Consider the following 22256-nt stretch of genomic DNA (forward strand, 5'->3'; position numbering starts at 1 on the left):
GTATTTATATATATATATATATATTTCTATTTCAAGATTTATATATTTGTTTCTACGTAAGTAGTACCACATATCTTGTCCCCAAGAGAACTCAGCGTAGTTTTTTGCATGTAGTAGATACATAAAATATATGTGTTGCTGATGATGATAATACCAATAAACAAAACAAAACAAAAAGATTGGCCTTTTCATTAATTTCCTATGGTCTGTCTGCCAGTATTACATGGGGCCTTTTAAGAATCAGTTTAAGCTAACTACATTTTACTTTTTAAAAGCAATATATTTGAATGATTGACTTGCTTTCACCAGCCTCTTAAGTAATGAGGATATTTACAATGTTAGATTATACATTTTTTAAAAACTGCTTTAGCAGTATAATTGACTCTTAATATTAGTAACCAAGACATTATTAGGTTGGTGCAAAAGTAATTTTGGTTTAAAAGGTTGAAAATAATTGCAAAAACCGCAATTACTTTTGCACCAACCTAGTAGTACCTAAGAGTATCATGTGGCATTTTTTGAGTAGGCCTTTGGGGCACGGTCTCCTGACAGCCAAAAGTATGGTTACTCAGATAGTTTCTGTTACACCCAATACCTAGGAAAGAGGTACTCAAAAATATTTGTTGAATTGAACAGGTGTTCTGCTCATCCTTATTTCTTATGCAATATCAATCAATTTCTTCAAATGCAGTTCCATGAGAGGACAATGGAAAAGGCAGTGAAAATTAACTACCTTTGGGGTGATTCTATAACATGGTGATAGACCATCATCGCTAAGGAAGTTAGTCTGATGCATAAGAGTATCTAGCTGTCAGCCCATTTTCAGGTAGAAAATGGTGTGAAGAGTGGTAATTCAAGCTGCATCTGAAAAACTATAGTTTTGATCCAGGGAACAAACCTTGGATTACAGTAAGTTGTTACCGGTAGACTCTGGACAGCCAGAAGGGTTAGGTTAACAAGTCAACAAAATACTTGTTAGGAAGGGATTCACACTAAATCAATAGCAACACCTTACTTTTGATTAAAAATGTAGCATATCCACATTAATGTTTTGTGCAGTTTTAGTTACTTGTCCTGAGAAAGGTATAACCAGCGTTTCACACAAATGCAAACAAAACGGTAATGAGGTAACTCCCACGTGAAGATAGATGGTAAATTGCAAAGATTAAAGTGGAAAAATGATATGAGTAAAATCTATAAAATTATAAGTGCTATAGAAGGACAAACACAGTCTTGTTCACTCAAACCTAGAACTGTTAGAATGAGAGTTTTGCAGGAAGTGCCTTTACTCAAAGAGCAGTACCCTAGGAGTGGTGTAGCCTCATGGATAAGAATATAGACAAATGGTCAGACAGCCGGGTTCAGTTCACCTCTGCCCATTCCTAGCTCTGCGTCCTTAGGCACCCTATTTATCTTCCTGGGCCTCAGTTTCTTCATCTGTAGAATGCTGCTAATAATAGTACCTGTCTTGTAGGGTTGGTATGAGGATTCAAGTTACATGAAAAGCACTTAAAACAGTGACTGGCATATGGTCAACCATGTGTGTGCGTGTGTATGTGTGTGTGTGTACATTTGCTTGTTTTAAAGCATTTGCTGTATTAGTTGGGTGGGCTAAGAAAGAAGTCAGTTTAGAAGAATTTGATAGACTCGTGGATGAAATCCAAAATTGGCTATTAAGAGTAATTTACCTATTAAGGTTGCATCTTCACAGGCCCCTACATGGCGTCTTTGGCAGCCACTATCAGGTGCGGGGACCCTTGGGCTGGTTGAATCAGTGAACCTAATCCAAAAAAAAGTATTTGTTTCTGTTTTCACTAAGATACTTCACGCAGAAAAATATGCAACCTCCTTTTTTGTTTCCCAAGCTGAATAATGAACTAATGATAAAGCTATTGTCCCCCGCTGCTTCATTTACTTGTACTAATTTGTCCTAAATGAAAAACTCTTCATTTGGTAATAGAAAAGTATGGCTTCAAGTAACAGAAACAAGCCTAAGCTAATTGAGTTAAGCAGGATCTTTGGCCGGGAAAAGTAACTATTGAGATACGCATCTTGTTTTTCCAAGCAAATGGTCCTACTTCAGTATCTGAGTGGGCCCTTAATCCGCTTACCTGGCTTGAGTTGCCCAGTTTTCAGACAACACTTTACATTTCTGGCAGCAGTGAGTGTGATGAATGTTTTTGTTATTGTTGCTGTTAATGATAATTTTGTGGTTTTTGTTCTCACTATAAAAAAGCGTTTGTAAAGACCATTGACCAGATTGTTTCACCATTAGAGTGTGCTTATTTTGTTATTTCCATCATTTGCTAGTATTTTTATTCCTAATCTTGGAATAGATCTTTCAGTAGAGAGGGAAAAACATTGCTTTTCAATCAAGTATTTATAACCACTTAAAGTAGTAGAACCTGCCTGGTAAAAATTTTTTCAGTTTCTCTCAGACAGTTTTTTTGGCACTGGTATTTTTCAATGACCAAATTAAAATAGGATTTTTAAAAAACATATTTAACACACTCCTTTAAAATAGGCTAGTCCATTAAAATAAGGTCAAAGAGTCTTCTAAACATTAATTTTTGTTAGTTTGACACCTTCCTAATGCAAACCTAGAAAGCCTAGAGGTTTCCTTACTTTTCTTTCTCTTTTTCTTTTTTTTTTTTTTCCCTTTTCTTTATGACTACTCCTTGCTTCTCAGTCAACCTGAGGTTCATGCTTATATCAACTCCCCATCGCTGTCTGGAGGGACTGTGTCCACCTTTCCTTCCATGCCCACTTGATTGCTCTGGGACTTGGTTTTATTCGTCCTCTCTTGGTCCAGCATCTTTCCTCAATAAGCTCTTTTCCCTCAATTTCACTGTTTCTACAAGTGACCAGTGTCTCTCTTCCTTTCTAGTCAGTGCCTGACAAACTTCTTGAAAGAACATTACCACACTCAATGTGTCTACATCCTTACGACCCTCTTTGGATCCTTGAAATCTGATTTGGCACCTGCCATTCTGATGAAATGGTTCTCCTGGAGGTCATTGGTGACGTCATCATCAGATCCAGGAGGCTTCGTTCTCTGGCTTCGTGCTCTGCCACCTCTCTGCCAGTTAACACAGTTCACTTCCCACCCACTCCTTGAAACTCTCCCTTTGGCTTCCAAGACACTGGACTTTCCAAATTCTCTCTATAGATCACAGGCTGCTGCTTTTCTACCTTCATCACGTAGCCTCCTCTTCTTACCCTCTGAGGTAGGCATTTGCCAAGACAGTCCAGTCCCTTGCTTTCTATACTACTTCCCCTTGGTGATCTCATCTACTCCTACTGTTTCAACATTCCCCTCTAGGCTCTAATTCCCAAATCTTTACCTAGAACCACTGCTTGCCTGAATTCTATCTAGTCCCGCGTGTGCAGGCAGTTACTCCTAAATGTCTCACCCGTTTCTCAAGCACAACATTCCAAAGCCAAAAACTCATCCGCCTCTCCCAGTCTTCCAATTGCTGTGATTAGAACCAATCTTCTTGTCACCAAGACTCATAAGAGTTGCTGAGTCCAGTCATTTCTACCTCTTGCGTCTTCAGAATGTGTAACATGCCCCATTTCACAATCTATAATGGAAGCATTATTTTTTTCATTTTTCTCTTTTATTGAGGTATAATTTACATGTAGTAATCTGCACAAATATTGAACGTACAGATTGATGAGTTGTTACAGATGTATGTACCTGCGCAAACTGTATCCAGATCAAAATATGGAACATTTGCAACTCTGTGGGCCTCCTTTGTGCCACCTTCTAGTCCATATTCACTCCCTTCCCAGGAAGTAGCCACCATTTGGACCTCTGTTACCACAGATTAATTTTGTCTGTTTTGAACGTTGTTAAATGGACTCTCATATTAATGGAAATTCAACTTCATATAAATGGAATTTGTATTGCTGCCAGAAATGTATGCAAGTTCCAGTTACTCCACTTACTCATCAATGCTTGACGTTACTTTTTAATGAGTGTCTCTTATGTCTTTGCTTTTTTTTTTTTAATTTTATTTATTTTATTTTTTTTATTGGGGAAAGGGAACAGGACTGCATTGGGGAACAGTGTGTACTTCCAGGCCTTTTTTCCAAGTCAAGTTGTTGTCCTTTCAATCCCAGTTGTGCAGGGTGCCGTTCAGCTTCAAGTTGTTGTCCTTTCAGTCTTAGTTGTGGATGGCGCAGCTCAGCTCCAGGTCCAGTTGCCGTTGCTAGTTGCAGGGGACACAGCCCACCTTCCCTTGCAGGAGTCGAGGAATCTAACTGGCAACCTTGTGGTTGAGAGGATGCGCTCCAACCAACTGGGCCATCCAGGAGGCAGCTCAGCTCAAGGTGCCGTGTTCAATCTTAGTTGCAGGGGGTGGACTCGAGGAGTTAAACCGGCAACCCTGTGGTTGAGAGCCCACTGGCCCATGTGGGAATCGAACCGGCAGCCTTCAGAGTTAGGAGCATGGAGCTCTAACAGCCTGAGCCACAGGGCCGGCCCTTGTCTTTGTCTTTGTCTTTGCCTTTGCCTTTGCCTTTGCCTTTGCCTTTGCCTTTGCCTTTGCCTTTGCCTTTTTTTTTTTTTTTTTTATATTGGGTTGTCAGTCTTTTTTGTATTGATTTGTGGGAGTTCTTTCTGTTTTTTGGATGGTAGTCTTGTTGGTTAAAGATAGGCAGATACCTTCTCCCAACCTGTGGCTTACCTTTTCATTCAATTGTTGCATTTTGATTAACAGAAGTTATTAATTTTCATAAAATCTAATTTATTAATTTTTTATGATTGGTGTTTCCTGTGTCTTTTTCAAGGAATCTTTACCTTTTTCAAGATCATGAAGAAAAAGTGAGGCACAGAGATGTTAATTGGTTTGCACTAAGATTTTGGCGGACTGTTATTTGTCTTTAGCCTTCACTTGGCTCTTCCCTCCTGGGCATATGGCTGCCCAATCAGACATTTCCAGCTTTCCCAGTTTGAGAAGTGGCTGTGTGAGTTCGGACTGCATCAGTGGGATGTGAATAGAATTGATGGACACCTCCAATTTGAAAGCAAGATACCTTTCATGTATTTAACCCTTCTTGCCCACCCTCTGCACCCCCACCCTGTGCACTGTAACACAGACATAGTAGAGGTTCAGCTTCGGTCGTGTAGGTGAAGACAACACTCTGAATGGTCTCATGGAGCAGAACTCATTTATTTAAATAATATTTAAAATTATTTAAATAATAAACGTAGCTCAAATGCTTTCATTTCCATGCAGCCCTTCCTGATCCCCTAATTAGTGCTCCCCTTCCCCCGCAGCCTGGATGCCTCTCTGCTCCTGAGGACAGAGTAGTGAGTGTGGTACAGTGCCTTGCACATGGTAGGCACTCAGCTTTCTGAAATGAATGAATAAATGGACTGGATGATAAGTGAAATTTTTAGGAGTTAAAACTGTCTATTTCATATTAAGAAACGTGCATCAGTCATGCAGGGGGTTATCGCCTAGCTGGGAATTGAAGCTCTCTCCACATTGGTTCTGTGCCTTCTCTGCGATGAGGTTCTGACTCAGCAGTTCTGAATCAGCAGATTTGCTGTGCTATATCCCTTTCATCTGCCATAACACAGCCCATACAGCTGGGGATCTTGATACGAATTGCTGACATAGCGTGACCGTGCCCTCATTTGGCCTTTCGGCAAAGGAGACCGTTCTGACTGCTGTATAGTGAGAAGAGGTTCACATGGAAAAACAGATGCGATCTTCTATTTGAGGCAGATGATTTGACTTAGACGACTCTGTGACAACTGGCTTCACTCAGTTCTCTTGGCATCTTAAAAGAGCATTTGAACCATATTTGAGATGCCATTGTGTTCCTACCTCCAAATGCCACAGTTAGAGATTCTGATTCAGTATGTTTGGAGTTGGGCCAAGAAATCTGCATTTTAAAATAGTTCCCCTGGCAATGATGATGATCACTTACTTAGTTTTTGGAAATCAGTGGTAGAGAAGGGTTAAGAGCCCAGATTCAGGAGTCAGATAGACCCGAATCCTAATTCTTCTATACAGTTCCTTTCCCAAAGTTACATAGTGTCTTTAAGCTTCAGTTTGATTATATGAATATTATAAAGCCAACAATATTTACTTTAAAAGATTGTTCCGAGGATTAAATGAGGCAATCCAGCTCACATGCTCAACACAGTAAACATTTTGACAGTAACCATTCAGTAACTATTGTCAAATGTAATTGTTGTCATTACTATTATTATTACTATCATTAATCATCAAAATCTTTGTAAAGGATCTATCTTTTTTTGTATTGTTTTTGTATAGAATGTACAAAATAGAATTTATTGTCTACAAAAAAAGGATTCATGTTGTGTGTAGATGTGTATGGTCTTTCTCTTAATGAGGTTCTTAGTTTTGGGCATTTAATTAAAGTTCCATGTGGGATTATTCTCTCTCCAGTTCTTCTTCATGAAAAATTGACCAATTAGCCATTATGCTCTTTTTTTTTTTTAAATTATCGAAGGACTGTTACTGTGTGTAAGGGAGTATTACAAGGAAATGCTACCTGGAAAATTTAAGAAATGAATGTTTGATTACATCATTTCTCAAACAAGTAGATAGTTAACATGTTATAACTTAGGGATAGAAGTTGAGGCTGTATGTAAAAGAAAAGCAGAGATACCTACTTCAAGTTCTGGTCTCTCCTTATATAATTCTCTATCTCGTCCAACATCAGAGAATGGAGCAAAGGTAATCTGAACTAGGGTTTGGTGGTGCTACCTACAAAATAAACTGAGTTTTGATGTGTGTGTCTCTGTATGTTGTGCATGTGGGTTTCATATGTCTATGGAGAAGTGACATGGAACCCTTGGGGCCGGAGGGAGGGACTGGGAGTGAGTGGGGAGAGTCACAGTATCAAAAGGTTTTGGCGCTACTCCCTAGCACTTTAGTGATATCTTAAGAATTTACTCCCATGGTTAACAGTGAATAATGAAAAGTTAAATTTTGGAGCAGAAACACTTTTTCATGGCAGAAACAAGAAAAATTCTTTTAAGTTAAGCAGAATGGTGGATTCACCTGAAGAGTCTTCTTTGAGTAAAAAAGTAATACTATCACTAAGAACAGGATATCAAAAGAGGAATATATAACCTTTGGGTCCATGTCTTATATACCTTTCATAGACATGGATTAAAAAGTCCATGTTAACTGTCATAATAACTTGCAGTTGCTATCAGTTCTAGCTAATTTAGAAAACTTTGGCTTATATTTTGCCACATTTTGATTCCATTTGCATTCAGCTGCTTACTGAATTCTCAGATTGCCTGCAGAGTGCGTAATGAACGTCATGGTCTACAGCTCTTTCATTTTAGTGAACGCTTCACAGCCAGAGTTCATTTATCATTGTCAACAAAGAGATGTCATCATTGGATGAGAAATTTCAGTTCTTGGGGCAAGAAGTGTTATTTAGAGCTGAAATTTTAATTAGAAATAAGATTGATTAATTAACAGTTAAGGGCTTCATTTGGGGTCAGATTACCCTCATTGCTCTTTTAAGTATTAGACATTCTTAGTTATTCTTAGTTATTCCAGAACCCATGGAATCCTTAATAGAGTTGGTTTATATATAATTTCTATTCTTTGACTCATATGAACTTAAATCTTGTCTAAAAACCTATACGGATTTCAAAGGCTTAGAGAGGATTAAAAGGCTATAAAATGTTAAATAACTTCATCCAGTGAGCATGTTTACCTAAATGTGTCATCAAACTTCTCAGTTTTCTGGTTAGAAAACCGGTTTGGGACAGGCTGACTCACACTGTCAACTGATAGAATGCAAACACATTCAGAATTCTCCTGGCAAGACTAATGCAACAAAAACAGAGTTCTGTGAGCTTGAGGTGAAGTGTTTCATTTTTCTAATAAATCTTCCTATCACTAAGAACTTTCAAAATAAACAAACACATGTCTTCACAGTTGTTAGGTGCTGGGTGAAGTGGCATAGGCATACTACTGTTTCCAGTACCCCCTTGCCGCCTTTAAAGGAAATAATTTTTAAAGGTAATCTGGGAAGTATTAGTAGTTAGCCCTTGGATTGATATAACTAATATTCTGTAATTCTAGATATTATCCCTATATGTAAATAAACATTTTACTGGATTTATATTTCACTTTTGATTCATAGATCTCAAATTCTTTGCCCAGTTACCCATATTCTTCTCAATTAACCCTCATGCGAGGAAGGTAGATAGCAAAAATATTTCTGCCCATTTTGCAGATGGAAATAGCACAGAACTCTAGTTATCATCATCATCACCATCATTATTATTCTTCTTATTATATTTTATCAACTTTGCTCAACAAATTTCGGGCCACACTCAAAAGACGGCCAATGACAGTGATATTCTCTAAAACAATGATATTCCCTAAGTAAGGTTAACTGAGTAGTTCTTTTTAAGGATGAAGGGATGGAAGTTGGAATGTCTTCTTGGCAGCGCTCAGGGAACAGTCAAAATAAATAGACATTCCTGTTCTTTTCCCTTTTCCATTTAGTTATATCTCATTGCCATTTGTTCACATGTTGCTGTAATTAGCCAATTTAAGGCCAGGCAAGAAGGATTAGGTAGCATATTACACCCCCATACCTCCCTTTTTGGGATTTAGGATGGAATGAGATTTTCTTTTCCATTTACTTTAGCCAAATTGACAGGTACTTCTTTAATCCCATTTTGTTGTAAACTAAGTCTTTATCAGGAAGTTGTATAGTAATGGGTAACATGGAAGCCATTCCTGAAGACACTTGCCCTCTGGTGTTTTGTTTATAATAGTAGTTTTCTGATCGTTGTTTCTAATATTATTATTCTTTTTTTTTTTTTTTTTTTTTTTAAAGCAACTGAGAAAAATTTAATTAAAATTATTTTTTGTTAGTTTTTCAATTACAGTTGACATTCAATATTATATTAGTTGCACGTGTACAGCATAGTGATTAGACATTTACATAACTTACAAAGTGATCCCCCCGATAAGTCTTGCCCCCATCGGACAATGTACTAATATTATTATTCTTGATTTGCTTTTCCCGAATTTGACTCTGAAACACCTAACTCAATGCTTTGTGTATGCTGTGGGTTCTCTGAGAAATTAACAATGATGGGTTAAGATTTTTCTGCATGCCAAATTTATCTTGGACTCAAGATATAGGGGAAACCTGGGGTAATCACACAGAGGGTCTGCACACCCTGGCCCTAACCTGCTCGTCCACAACGGAGATTTAATTCCACCAACTTATCTTTTTTATTTCCTTGTACCTACAGGTACACTTTCCTGCCTGGAATACCTTTCCCCTCTTCTCTGCCTGGTAAGAGTCTACTCAGTCTTCAAGCTCATTGCTCCCCGCTGGGATGCTTTCACATTCCCTCCTTGCAGAACTAATCCATCCTCAAATGGGATCCCTGAGCACTGTCCATGCCTCTGTTATAGCCCACAATTAATTACCTCATACTACGTAGGTGTGTACTGAGGCCTCAAAGACAGGATCCATATCTTATTCTTTATTCTTTTCCTAGTTTCTACTTCCATGCATAGTGTTAAGTTATGCAAATGCCAAATGGGTGACTGAATAGAAGATAGATGTCCCCATTTCCCCTTTTTTATATATAGAACAAGAATGCTCTTTCTTCTTTTCCCCCCAGCAAATACAGTAGTCCCCCATTATCCGCGGGGCATATTTTCGAAGACCCCCAGTGAATGCCTGAAACCACAGGTAGTATTGAGCCCTCTATATATTATGTGTTTTCCTATACATACATACCTGTGATAAAGTTTAATTTATAGAAGAGGCACAGTAAGAGATTAACAACAATAACTAATAATAAAGTAGAACAATTATGACAATATACTGTAATAAGGGTTACGTGAATGCAGTCTCTCAACATATCTTACTGCACTGTACTCACCCTTCTTCTTGTGATCATATGAAATGATAAAATGCCTAAATAAACTGTTTTATTTTACCAAGCTAAAAAACATAAGAATAAAGTTAGTTGAACAGAAGTGTTGTGATACCGTGACAGGCAATCTGATAACCAAGACTACTAAGTAACCAAATGATTAAGGCTACTAAGTGACTAATAGGCAGGGAACATATCTAGCCTGGGTATGCTGGACAAAGGGATGATTCACGTTCTGGGCAGGACAGAGTGGGACAGCATGAGATTTCATCACGCTACTCAGAATGGTGTGCTATTTAAAACTTATGAATTGTTTATTTCTGGAATTTTCCATTTAATATTTTCCGGCTGCAATTGACCACACGTAACTGAAACCGCAGAAGACAAAACTGTAGATAAGGGGAGACTCCTGTAATCATTAGTTTTGGTCGTTTCTCTTTGGGGTATCCTCATTAGCCTATTTCCAAGTTCCTATCCTTTGGTTCCTGACTATGATCTGGCGTTAAAAGGTCTTCCTTGTAAAGTTTTAAGAAAACAGCTAATCTATATCTCATGAGAAATATCCATTATCATTAATAGTTTTATATCATATTAATCCCTTACATCAATCAAGTTATATCCGTATGTTCCCTTTCGGTTTTGTTCAGCCATATAAAGGAATGAAGTACTGCTACATGCTACAATATAGATGAACCTTAAAAACATTATGCTAAGTTAAAGAAGCCAGGCACAAAAGGAAATAATTTTTTCCTACGTATTGTATGATTCTATTTGTATGAACTGTTCAGAATAAGCAAATCCATAGAGACAGAAAATGGTTTCCGGGGGCTGGAGAAAGGGAAATGGAGAATGACTGCTTAATGGACAAGCGGTTTCTTTTTATTGACAAATAGTAGTCCATTGCATGGATGTACCACAGTTTTGTTTATCCATTCATACGTTGATAGATTTTTGGTTGGTGTCCCTTTTTGGCTACTGTGAATAATGCTGCTATGAACAATTATGTATAAGTTTTCATGTGGACGTAAAGTTTTCATTTCTCTTGGACATATACCTGGGAGTGTAATTTCTGGGTCATATGATAACTTTGTGTTTAACTTTTTGAGAAACTGCCAGACTATTTTCCAGAGCAGCTGCATCCTTTTACATTCCTACCCAGCTGTGTATAAAGGTTCTAATTTCCCCGCATCCTCACCAACACTGGTTACTATCTGTCTTCTTTATTATGGTCATTTTGGTGGGTTTGAAGTAATATCTCATTGTAGTTTTGATTTGTATTTTCCTAATGGCTAATAATATTGAGCATCTTTTCATGAACTTATTGCACATTTGTATATCTTTTTTGGAGAACTGTATAAATTCTTTGCCAATTTTTTAATTGTATATTTTTTTGGTCTTTTTTATTGAGTTGTAAGAGACCTTTGATTATTCTGGATACAAGCGCCTTATCAGATGGCGTAAGATTTGCAAATATTTTCAACCATTCTGTGGTCTGACTTTCAACTTTTAAAGCACAAATGTTTTTATTTTGATAATGTTCTTCCTGTTTGTTTGTTTCTTTGCTTGTCCTTTTGGTGCCATATACAAGAAACCATTGCCTAATTAAGGTCATGAAAATTTATGGGTATGTTTTCTTCTAAGAGTTTTATAATTTTAAGTTTTATATTTAGGTCTTTGATCTATTATGAGTTAAATTTTGGTTGTGGTAGAATAAAAAAACTTTATTCTTTTGCTTGTGAATATCCAGTTGTCCCAGCACCATTTGTTGTAAAGACAGTTCCTTCTTCCATTGAATTGTCTTGGCACACATTTAAAATCAATTGACCATCAACATGATAGTTTACTTCTGGACCGTTAGTTCTATTCCACTGATCTATTTGTGCTTCCTTTTGCCAGTACCACACTGTCTTGGTTATAACTTTGTAGTAAGTGTTGAAATTGGGAAGTATCAATCATTCGATTTTGCTTTTCTTTTTCAAAACTATTGGCTATTCTCGGTCCTCCCCAAATTTCCATATGAGTTAGGATCGGCATATCAACTTCAGCAAAGAAGTCACCTGGGATTTTGATAGATTGAATCTCATGTTGAATCTCTAGATCAATTTGGGGAGTATTACTATTTTAACAATGTTAAGTCTTCTGATCCATGAACATGGGATGTCTTGCCATTTATTTAGCTCTTCTTTAACTGTCAACATTGTTTTGTAATTTTCAGAGTATAAGTCTTATGCTTCTTTGTTTAATTTATTCCCAAGTGTTTTATTTCTTTTTGATGCTGTTGTAAATAAAATTTGTCTTCTTAATTTTATTTTTGGTTTTCTCTTTGCTACTGTATAGAAATACAGTTGATTTTTGTACATTGATCTTGTAACCTGCAACCTTGTTGAGCTCTTTATAAGTTCCAGTAATTTTTTAGTGGATTTCTTAGGCTCTAATTATTATCACTCCTAATATCGTATTAGCTTAACTTCCAAAGTAAAAATGTTCTGAGATTGTTCATCTTTCATAAAAGTCAAAGCATTGGTTTTATTCATTTTTGTAGGATTGTACATTAGCTATTTTATCTGTGCCTAGATCTAGGTTTTTATGATGATTTTATGTTCTACTTTATGTGCATAGATCATCTATCTTAATTTTGTATTTGGAAAAGAAACTATTTCACCCATAAGCTGTGTTAGCATGTTAAAAATATTATCTGTGGAGATTTTTAGTCTTACTGTAAAATTTAAAGTAGTTTAGAAAAGAAAGCTATCCTACATATCTTTTTTTCCTGAAAAAAGAAAGGGCCATAGATGGCAGTGACTCATAGGTTCATAATAGTTTTACCTCTTATTCTAATTCTCCAGAAAAAAATCTAGGGTCAGTTTGGAGTTCATGAATTATGTCCTGTTCATCTCAGTAGCAGTGCTCTGTCCAAATAAGTGGCATCCTTTGTATTTGGGAAACATAAAGTAAGTTTATGTGGGCTTTGCTTTTAGAATTCTGCTACCTTTGATTCTTCTGGGGTCATTTTGTTACTTTATCAGGCAACTGCTGCAGATAAGTACACGTTTTATTTGCACTTCAGGAGCTGCTGCTCTTTGGTCCAGTCCTTGCTGCTGTTGCTTTTATAGGCCTGTCCTGCTAGGAGATCTGAAGACCTCTGGGAAAGGTGCTAACAAGTATGTGCGTGGGGTCTGTGGACCTGATTCTGTAACTGTCCATCCCTGGGTGGCCCCCTCACACCACCCCCACTGCATTCGTCTGATGCCTGCAGGGTCTTACATAAAGTCTTTTTTCTTGTGGGTTTTAGTTTCTCGTTATTCAAAAAACAAACACAAAGCTACCAATGATTAACCTGTTTCTGAAAGAAAGGCATCTGAAGTCATTTAGAGTCAGCCAATTCACTGAACAGTGTTTAATAGCCAAAAAAAAAAAAAATCTAAAATCCATAAGTAGGGCTAAGTGAATTGCATCTCTAAAATGAAATAATATACAGCCACTTATAAAAAAAGGTAGGAAGAATATAATATGATCTCCTCCATGCATTGTTGATATATGCTTCCAATAATTTTTTAGAAAAATATACAGGAAACCATTAACTCTGGGTTCCTTTTGGGGAGTAGGAAGTGAGGTGAAGTGAAAGGAAGGCTTTAATTTTTATTTTATACTTTTCTGTTCATTTAAGTTTTCTAACTATTTTCATGTGTTATTATTTGTTCATTTATTTGTTTTTTAGTTATTTCAAACACTTACATAAAAGTAGAGACAATAGTATAATGAACCCCCATGTGTTACTCATGCAGATTCAATAATTATCAGCCCTTGGCCAGTCTTGTTTCTTCTGTACCCGCCCCCCCCCCCCAGGGTAACAAACAGCATATGCCACACCCAAATATACCTCTTTGACATAAAGGTTATTTTGAGCTGATCATTTTGAGTAACAGCAGATGCAGCAGAGGTTCTAACCATGAGTAGAATTACCCTTTTCTACAGGAAACTTATACTTATGAAGGAAATCTGTAGTATTTGTAGGAGTGTCTCACTCAGTACCAGGAAGAGATAGATGACTGAATCACAAGAGAATCTTATCAGTGAAGAATGCAACAACTTACATCTGCATACCAAACTTTACCTTTGGTTTTCCTGATAACTTCCCCAAACTGGCTGTCCTTTCTCCACCCTCTTCCCCCATCTTTCATTTTTTTTGTCTTTACCTGAATTTGGTATTTAATGTGGTAGCTTAGTTCTCTCACAGAGTTACTCATTTTTCCTGGGTATCTCCCACGTATGTATATATGAGATAAATATGTTAATAAACTTTTGTTTGTTTTTCTCTTGTTAACCTGTCCTTTATTACAGCGGGTCTCAGCTAAGAACTGAGAAGGGTTAGAGGGAAAATTGTTTCCTCCCCTACACTGTGCTCTTTAGATTATTTTGAAGCAAATCCCAAATATCCTATCACTTCATTTTTAAATATTTTCAGAATATATCTCTAAAAGAAAAGGATCTTTTTAAAAGTACATATCACAATGCTATTAACACACTTAAACTTTAGGACTACTTCATATTGTAAAATATCCCAGACAGTGTTCACATTTCTCTGATATTCATTCTCTCTCTTTTTGTTTCTCTCTCTCTCTCTCATAGTGTCTTCAAATCAAGATTCAAATAAGATCATGCAATGTGTTTTATGGAATTGTCTAAATTTCTTTTAGCTTATAAAGTTCCCCTCTATATTTTCCCCTGCATATTAAACATTATTTGTTACTGAAACTGGATTGTTTGTTAATATAGAATTCTCAGAATATTGATTTTGCTGCTTGTACCCCGTGTTGTCATTTCATATTTTGTTTTGGATATATATTTATATATTTATATATATATATATATATATATATATATATATATATGAAATTTGAAGAAATTTAATGTTTCTACATTCATTCAACAGTGTAGAAAAAGTAAAAGTTCATGTCTCTGGGTCATATGTAGAAGCACAAAGAATATGTACACTTGGTATTCTTACCATCAAAGAGCAGAGGACCTTTGGGGAGAGTTCTCCACTGAAACCAGCAGCTGCTTTGAAGTCCCTATAGCTGCTGCTACCAATTATACTGCTCACGTTTGTGGCTATGTTTGGAGAGAGTAATGCGTTATTTATTCTACAAATATCTATTGGGCATCTCTGTGAGGGGCTCGGGATACAGAGATAACCAGGTGTCTCTGCTCTCGTCGATCCTATACACAGAGGGGAAGAGAAGGCAGACCAGAGGGCTGATAACCAGGCTTGTCTCTCTCCCCTGCACTCTGAGTGTTGGTGTCCAGGGCTTGCCCTTCTGATGCAGTGCACATCTGTTATTAGGTTACAAAGAGCACGTGTTCTCTTTCCTACCCATATGTATCCTGTTCTCCAAAGCTGGACTCCTCAAGTCTGGCGTCTTCTTTCTGGATTAACTGTGCCATAGGGCCTGTTTCTTATGGGTGATACTGATGATACTGAAGTAATTATTCAGAAAGCTCACCAGGTGGACTTGAGCTTTGCAGGTTTCCAAGGTCTCAGCCATTCCCTATTGTATATGCCTAGCCTGTTCCTCTCACTTGCCTCACCCTGCTGGGACCGAAAGGCATTTGAGGGTGCTGCCCCCCACCCCCTTTTATGTTTCAGATATATTTTAAATGAAAGTAATTATTAATGAATACAGCATCTGTGAGAAGGTTTCTATTGGCCATGATCACTTAATAAAAGCAGAATTGGAACATTGTTTGGGAAACATTTGAGAATGGTTTCATCTGAATTGCTATGTTTGTGTGGACAAAAAAGGGGTTCCATGGAAAGTGACCTCACAGGGTGATCTGGTCACAAATTCCTACCACTGCAGCTCGTGGTGGGTAGTCAGGCCACAGCCATATAACTTCTTTAGTTAAAGGTTTGTCTTTGCCTTAAGCAAGCCCTGTCCATGTTTATGTACACCTAGGTTAACACACCCGTGAAATGCCTCTTTTCAGACCTCTCCTTCGAAAGCATGACCAGCCTCAAGAGAGCACAGGATCTTCACTATCCTGTAATCCGACCCCACCTTGCATTCTCTCCACCTTCATATAATCTTCCCTCCTTAATTCTAAATGCATAAAAGAAGCTGCAAACGGTCATTTCTTAGAAGTATTTATCTCAGTCTGTTGAGATCCTGCTTCCAGGCATATCCTGTTTGGCTCAAATACATTTTTATAAAAATTCTCTATAGATTTGGACATTCTCACTACAACATTTGTATGTTTGTACCATTTTCTTCGCCCCTTTAACCCCCCATTCATGCATGGTATATTTGAAGTGCAAAGAAACCAATTTTCATTGGGTCCTTTGCATGATTTGGTGGGTTGTGAGGGCTCATCCATGGTGCAAGAAACGTTATGAAACCACAAATCGCCTTGGATTCCTAAGGTTTCTTTATGGAACTGAAAGCGGGAACTACGTGACTGCCCCACGTTTCAACAAACAAAATATAATCAGTCTGAAAAAATACAGGCCTATCCAGAGGAGACAGGGAGGCATTTTTCAAGATTAAACTCTCTGTCTAGAAGAGATTTCTGTTTCTGCCATCCAGAGGTTGTTTGGGATGAAGTTTTGTCTGATTTGCTCTGCTTTGTTATTATTGAGACACGCCTCACTTAGAATTCAGCACAGATGAAAATTAAGGAGTGGTTTTTTTTTCCCCCCATCTAACATTTTTTTGTTATTCAGTGCCTCTTACTTTGTTTATTGATAAAAATCTTAGCCATCAAAGAAATGGTGAGAATAGCTGCTGAATTCTTCTGCATAAAGAAGCCAGGGGAGTTCTCCAAGGGTGACTCCACGAAAGACCATTCATTTCATCTAATTGCTGTCCTAATGCTTAATGTTATCATGTTTGAAAGTATGGCTGTAGAACAGCTGGAGTGTTCTTGAGTAGATTATTAGTTGGAGTTTTGATTAATCAACAAATCTGTTTAGAGTAAGAAGTAATTTGACATCACGCAAATGACAGATGTGCCCTACAGGGAAATGTTTTTTTTTTTTTTCTTTTTAATTTCACTTACATTTGGTCCTCACTATTGACACTAATAGTAAATATTCCATTTTGAGATCTCTCTGCTATCTTTGAAGGAAATGTTTGCTAAATAGTGTTTTGATTGCCACATGTGATTGTCTTTTTAATATATTTTTCCTTTACTTATGTATATTCCAGTGTTTGTTATGGCATAAAATGCCTTGTATGTCGTATTTACTCAGCACAAAAAATGCATGATATAAAGTGACAAAACTGTGAGTTAGAAATTACTTATTTTTATGAAAACATATACTCAGCCTCATAAATCCTGCTAATGTTTCTTCTGAAACATCTTCTGAAGATATAAATTACTTGTTCGCCAGACATCTCACATATTTCATGCTGTTACTGGGAGTTCATGGAAATAAATGGAAAATGCTATGAGCATAAATGTATGTACATGATAAATAGGGAGGAAATGAGAGTTGGCAAATAAAAATTGAGTTAAATAGGAGAAATTGGTATGGAATTCTCACACACGCTAAACCAACGGAATTATTAGAGGGGAATTTGACAAAATGAAGCTTGGATTCCACAATGTTAACCAAATCCAACTTGTCAGGACCTTGTAAGGTCAGTGCAATAACCGTTGTGAACTAGTGTGGAATCAGTCATGTGGTGGGAAAGGTGAGCCAGAATCCTGCATCTGGACTCTAAGGCTTGGAGTGGGATTGTCCTGAGTGAGGAGGTTTCAGACCTTTTAGAGAAGGAGCTGCAGGAGCCGTGTTTGGAAGACCAGTGATGCTAGGCCATCAAAACCTGAATTTGATGGGGACAAGGAAATATACTGAAATTATATGGACAATGGTAAAATACTCTTTCAAGATAATGTTATGTTTGAGTATGTTTTTGATGACATGTTGAAATTTTTTTCTTCAGAAATAACACATCTCTAAAATAAAAGCTCAAGTCAGTGGGAAAACTTGATTCATGTTACTAACACTCACTTTATATACTTTTTAACCTCATACATATCATGTTTGAGATTAGGTCAGATTCAAGATTAGTCCGAGGCAAAGTTATAAAGTAAGAAATGGGTACTCCCCTTCATTGCTTGTAATAGTATAAATAGTCTATAGAGTGCTATTTAGCTACAGTATTCAAAATCTTTAAAGGTTCATTACTTTTGACCCAGCAATTTCACATCTAAGAATTTATTTATTCTAAGTCTACAATCAGGGAGGCATAAAAATGCTTTGGAGTATGAGGCTATTCATCATAGCGTCCTTTATAAAAGTGAAAAAGTGGAAGAAATCTAAATGTCCACGATTGGGAATTTGTTAAATAAGTTACACTTGTATGATGCAGTATTATTCATATACTTAAAAAAAAATGGTATAGAGGAGTTGTTGGTGACTTAGGAACATGTCATGATGTTTTTGTTAGTGAAAAAAATAGTATACCAAAACTGTGCCAGGTATGAATGGAGAGAGTTGTTTTTAGCTTTTTTATAGTTAATGTTTCTGATTTTTTTTTTTTTAACTTCAAAACCTCTTTTAGGATCATTCTTTCTTCCAATTCCTTGATAAAGGACCTGCCATCTTTTCCATCTGCTCTCTCTGGGACAGTTACAAAGCTTTCAAGCTTATTCTGCTTCCCCTATCAAAACTGATTTGTTTTGTACGTTATTTTCGAAAACTGGGCTAAGGGAAGAGAACCTATCTGGAAGCTAATGTAGGATAAGATATTAAAGGAAAATAATAGATTCAAATATAACACCTTGTCCTACATTTCAGTCACTTATTCAATAAATATTTACTGTATTTCTCTATGCTTGGGCCTGCAGAAGGAACTGTGAAAAGTAAGTCCACTTACTTAGCTTATAATGGGAATATTTGATTTTTCACAATCACTTTAGGCAAGTAGGTATGATTAGTGTAGGGACCTTGTGACAGAGGAAGGCCAGAGGACCACGTGGCGACTTTTGGTGTACTTAAAAACCATCACATTGGATGAGTCTTAATGTTGCATGTGTGGTAGGTTGTGCTCTTCATAATACCATTGCATTAACATTTCTGTTTACCTAAGTAGAAGGAGTTCCAAAAAGGGGAAATAAGTTTCCATAGTTTAAAAAAAAAAAAAAAGTTCATCGAGCCCTATAGTGCCCAGCTCAGTGCTGTAGTGTTAAATCATTAGGACACTCAGTGATACCCCTATGCTGAAGGAAAGAAGATACAACCAAGGCTAGAGAATGATGCCCTGTTTGCGCTCCTCTGTATTCTCTGTTGTCGACATTCCTGTAACACTACATTTCACTTGGTTTGGTGTCTCTCTCCCCCAGATGGAAGGGTATGCCTCTTGAACTTCTCTTACCCATCGTCACATCCTTAGCACCCAGCATGGGATCTAATTAAATGCCTTGCTAGCAACCCCCAAAATGCTGGGTCATGTGACACAGAGCATGGAAATAAGCTAAGTTGCACAAATGCTTACTGAGTGCTTCTAGGTATCAGACACCATACTTAGTACTTTCTATACATTATATCATTTGGTCATCTCAAGAATTTATGAGATCCACGTATTTTTTTAACACACGCTAAAACTGAGACTCACAGAGAGTGAGTACTTTGTTCAAGGTCAAATAGCTAGTGGGAGTAGATAAGGAGATGGGACCATGGTTCAAAGTTTTGTTCTACCAGTCTCTGCTTTTCACTCCGATACCCTACACCCTTCCAAGGAAGGGCCTTTCTGTGTCATGATATGTACTCCTCATTTACTCATTTATGCCAGACATCTCCATCCTCATAGCTGGCCAAAGCTATTTGGCTTCAGCTTCTCATGAGGGAATAATACACTTGCCAGGAAATTTTACCTGCAAGTTGCAAATTCAGGATACAGTTTAATTCTAATGTTCCACCTTGATTTCCATTTATGAGGCAAAAATTTCCATTTTGATATGGTTTAATGACTCTTTTCCTCTTTATATTTTATAATTAAATGGAACAGAAGTTTGAGATTGCCTTTCCACATTCAGTCTTTGGCTTCCAGTTTTATAGGGCTGTTAACCTAGTAGCTCTGAGCCAGTTAGATATATTTATCCAGTGCTTAATGTATGTCCTGCGTTCTCCTAGGGCTGTGCTGGCTGTTGGTTGATTACAGTGATTAATAACCTTTTTGCCTGACCTCCCATAATGTTGCAACAGTGGTGTTAGTACCACAAAATGAACCAGAATCCTCCCTGGATCACCTACAGATTATTTTATGAGGGTCTTGTCTCTTCAACTGTATGATAATTATGTCATGAATTTCTTTTGGACCTCCCACAACACCAAGCACAAGGCTTGAGCACCTAATAATGATTCTAGGGAGAGTAGTGCTGAATATGTTATCAGGAGAGCTAGCTTCTGGTCTGGCTCTACTATTTAGCAGCAACAATGGGGATTTCTTAGCTGAGATTTGATGGGCCTTGTTTTTCTCAATCAAAAATCAGAGGATTGGTCTAGATTGCTAGATATTTTCTAGTTCAAATTTGAGTTTCAGAGATCCCTGTAATTTTTTTTATAGTTATCTGATAGATTGATTCATGGCGGTGGTATTAACAGGAATAGAAACATTGTGAATTGACCTGGATGTGCAAAGATGATATTAAGTTCAGTTTTGAATGTGTGACGTTCAAGAAGCGGTCTTGTGTACCTAAATCTAGATCGCCTTTAAGGATGGAAATACAGATTGGATTTGAAGTTGGTGGTAGAGACGCTGTCACTCTCACGGACCTCTTTTGATAGTATGGGTTAGAATCATAGGCTTGATGTAAAAGGTACTTATTCATAATAATCGCATAATCACAGATTTTTAGATCCGAAATCATATATCCTGTCTTATTTGTTCTATGCATAAGAGTGGAGATAATGGAATTTGCCCAAAGTTACACACTAGCTGCAGATAGTGATCTGCAGGCCAGAGTCCCCTATCTCCCAGTTCATCCCTCACTATGCTTGTGATGTTTTCTTTTAGACTGCTTTGTAACATCTGTAGTATTCTTTTGTAAGCAATAAATTCACTAATCATTATGCATCCAAATACACACCAAAAAATTATTTGTAAAATTTGAGCTCAACTTTCTGGGAGGGATAACAATCAAATAGTGTCATCACTGTATCTGAATTTTGACCTCTGTAATTAAACGGTGTTGTACAGAAACCGCTGAATTGTACAGTTACAAGGGTATGGTTTTGTGATGTGTTGAAAGTTAAGTCATGGTGTACAATCCTAAGTGGTTTTTTGGTATTTCATGAGATAATTAATCTCTCTGTATCCCTGCCCAGATCCTGTATTAGGTCTGGGGTATATGAACACTGTGCCGATCACACTGTGATTCTCTATGGAATTATAATACCGAAATAGGAGTTTGTGGTGGGTCTCCTTTTGTTCTGACAGAGAACTGGATATCCATGACAAAGGTCAGAGGGAGATCTGGCATCCATTTCACTACTTGCAAGACATTGTCTCGAGAATATGTAATACATATAACGCTTTGCCAGAAAACTGAAAGGAAATGATTGCATTTGAGTACAATGTATTCTACAACAATAGTTTAGTGTGCATGAAATTTAAAACTGCTGGCTTTCCAAATATGATTTTTAAAAAGTGGACATATTTATTTTTAAAAAAACATTATAACCATTGTAATATTCCGAAAAGCTAAGATTTAAGACTAAAGAAACAAAATTCTAATGGTAATTGTTGCAATATAATGAATTCTGTAGTAAAGTACTCTAGTTTGTTTATTGAGTTCCCCTGAATGTTCTATTTTCATGAGCATTTCATGTTATCAGGTTATTTTACCATAATAGTGCTTTTAAAAAAAATCTACCCCTCATGATGTCATAGTGCCTTACAAGAATCAGTACCAAGTCTTAAAGTCTGCAGTGGTGTCTGTTTCACACATGTACAAATTAGTTGGGGATTTATGAGGTCAGACAATTAAAATTCGCAAACTCATCCTAGATAAAGTGCTATATACCACATTGCTGAATATCACTATGGTCACCTTCGAAGTATTGCCCTTGGGAAGCTATGCACCAACACTAGCTCCTAGTCCACCCCTCAAAGCAATTTTGGAACTCTTTTTCTGGAATGGCCATCAAAGCTATTGTCATATTACCCTTGATGTCCTGAATGTCATCAAAATGTCTTCCTTTCAATATTTCCTTTATCTTCAGGTAAAGAAAGAAGTCATTGGGGGCCAGATCAGGTGAGTAGGGAGGGTGTTCCAAACTTGGTTAACTGTTTGTCTAGTTGGTACAAATTCACAATGAATAATCCCTCTGATG

General features: G+C 37.1%; 2 protein-coding genes across 4 annotated transcripts in view; one reads left to right on the forward strand and one right to left on the reverse strand.

Annotated features, from left to right (window-relative positions):
* The window catches only part of CMSS1 (cms1 ribosomal small subunit homolog), a 335684-nt gene that overhangs the window by 78201 nt on the left and 235227 nt on the right, over nt 1-22256 (forward strand). The window contains exon 3 of one of the 3 annotated variants that reach the window (XM_033125717.1): nt 9281-9324. The exons of the other annotated variants lie outside the window; for them this stretch is intronic. Coding sequence (XP_032981608.1) covers nt 9281-9324 — 44 coding nt within the window. The remainder of the gene's footprint in view (nt 1-9280; nt 9325-22256) is intronic. 3 annotated transcript variants of the gene reach the window in all.
* FILIP1L (filamin A interacting protein 1 like) overlaps nt 1-22256 on the reverse strand; it is a 104595-nt gene that overhangs the window by 68600 nt on the left and 13739 nt on the right. The window lies entirely within an intron of this gene.

Source organism: Rhinolophus ferrumequinum, chromosome 2, assembly GCF_004115265.2.
Source record: "Rhinolophus ferrumequinum isolate MPI-CBG mRhiFer1 chromosome 2, mRhiFer1_v1.p, whole genome shotgun sequence".
NCBI classification, from domain to species: Eukaryota; Metazoa; Chordata; class Mammalia; order Chiroptera; family Rhinolophidae; genus Rhinolophus; species Rhinolophus ferrumequinum.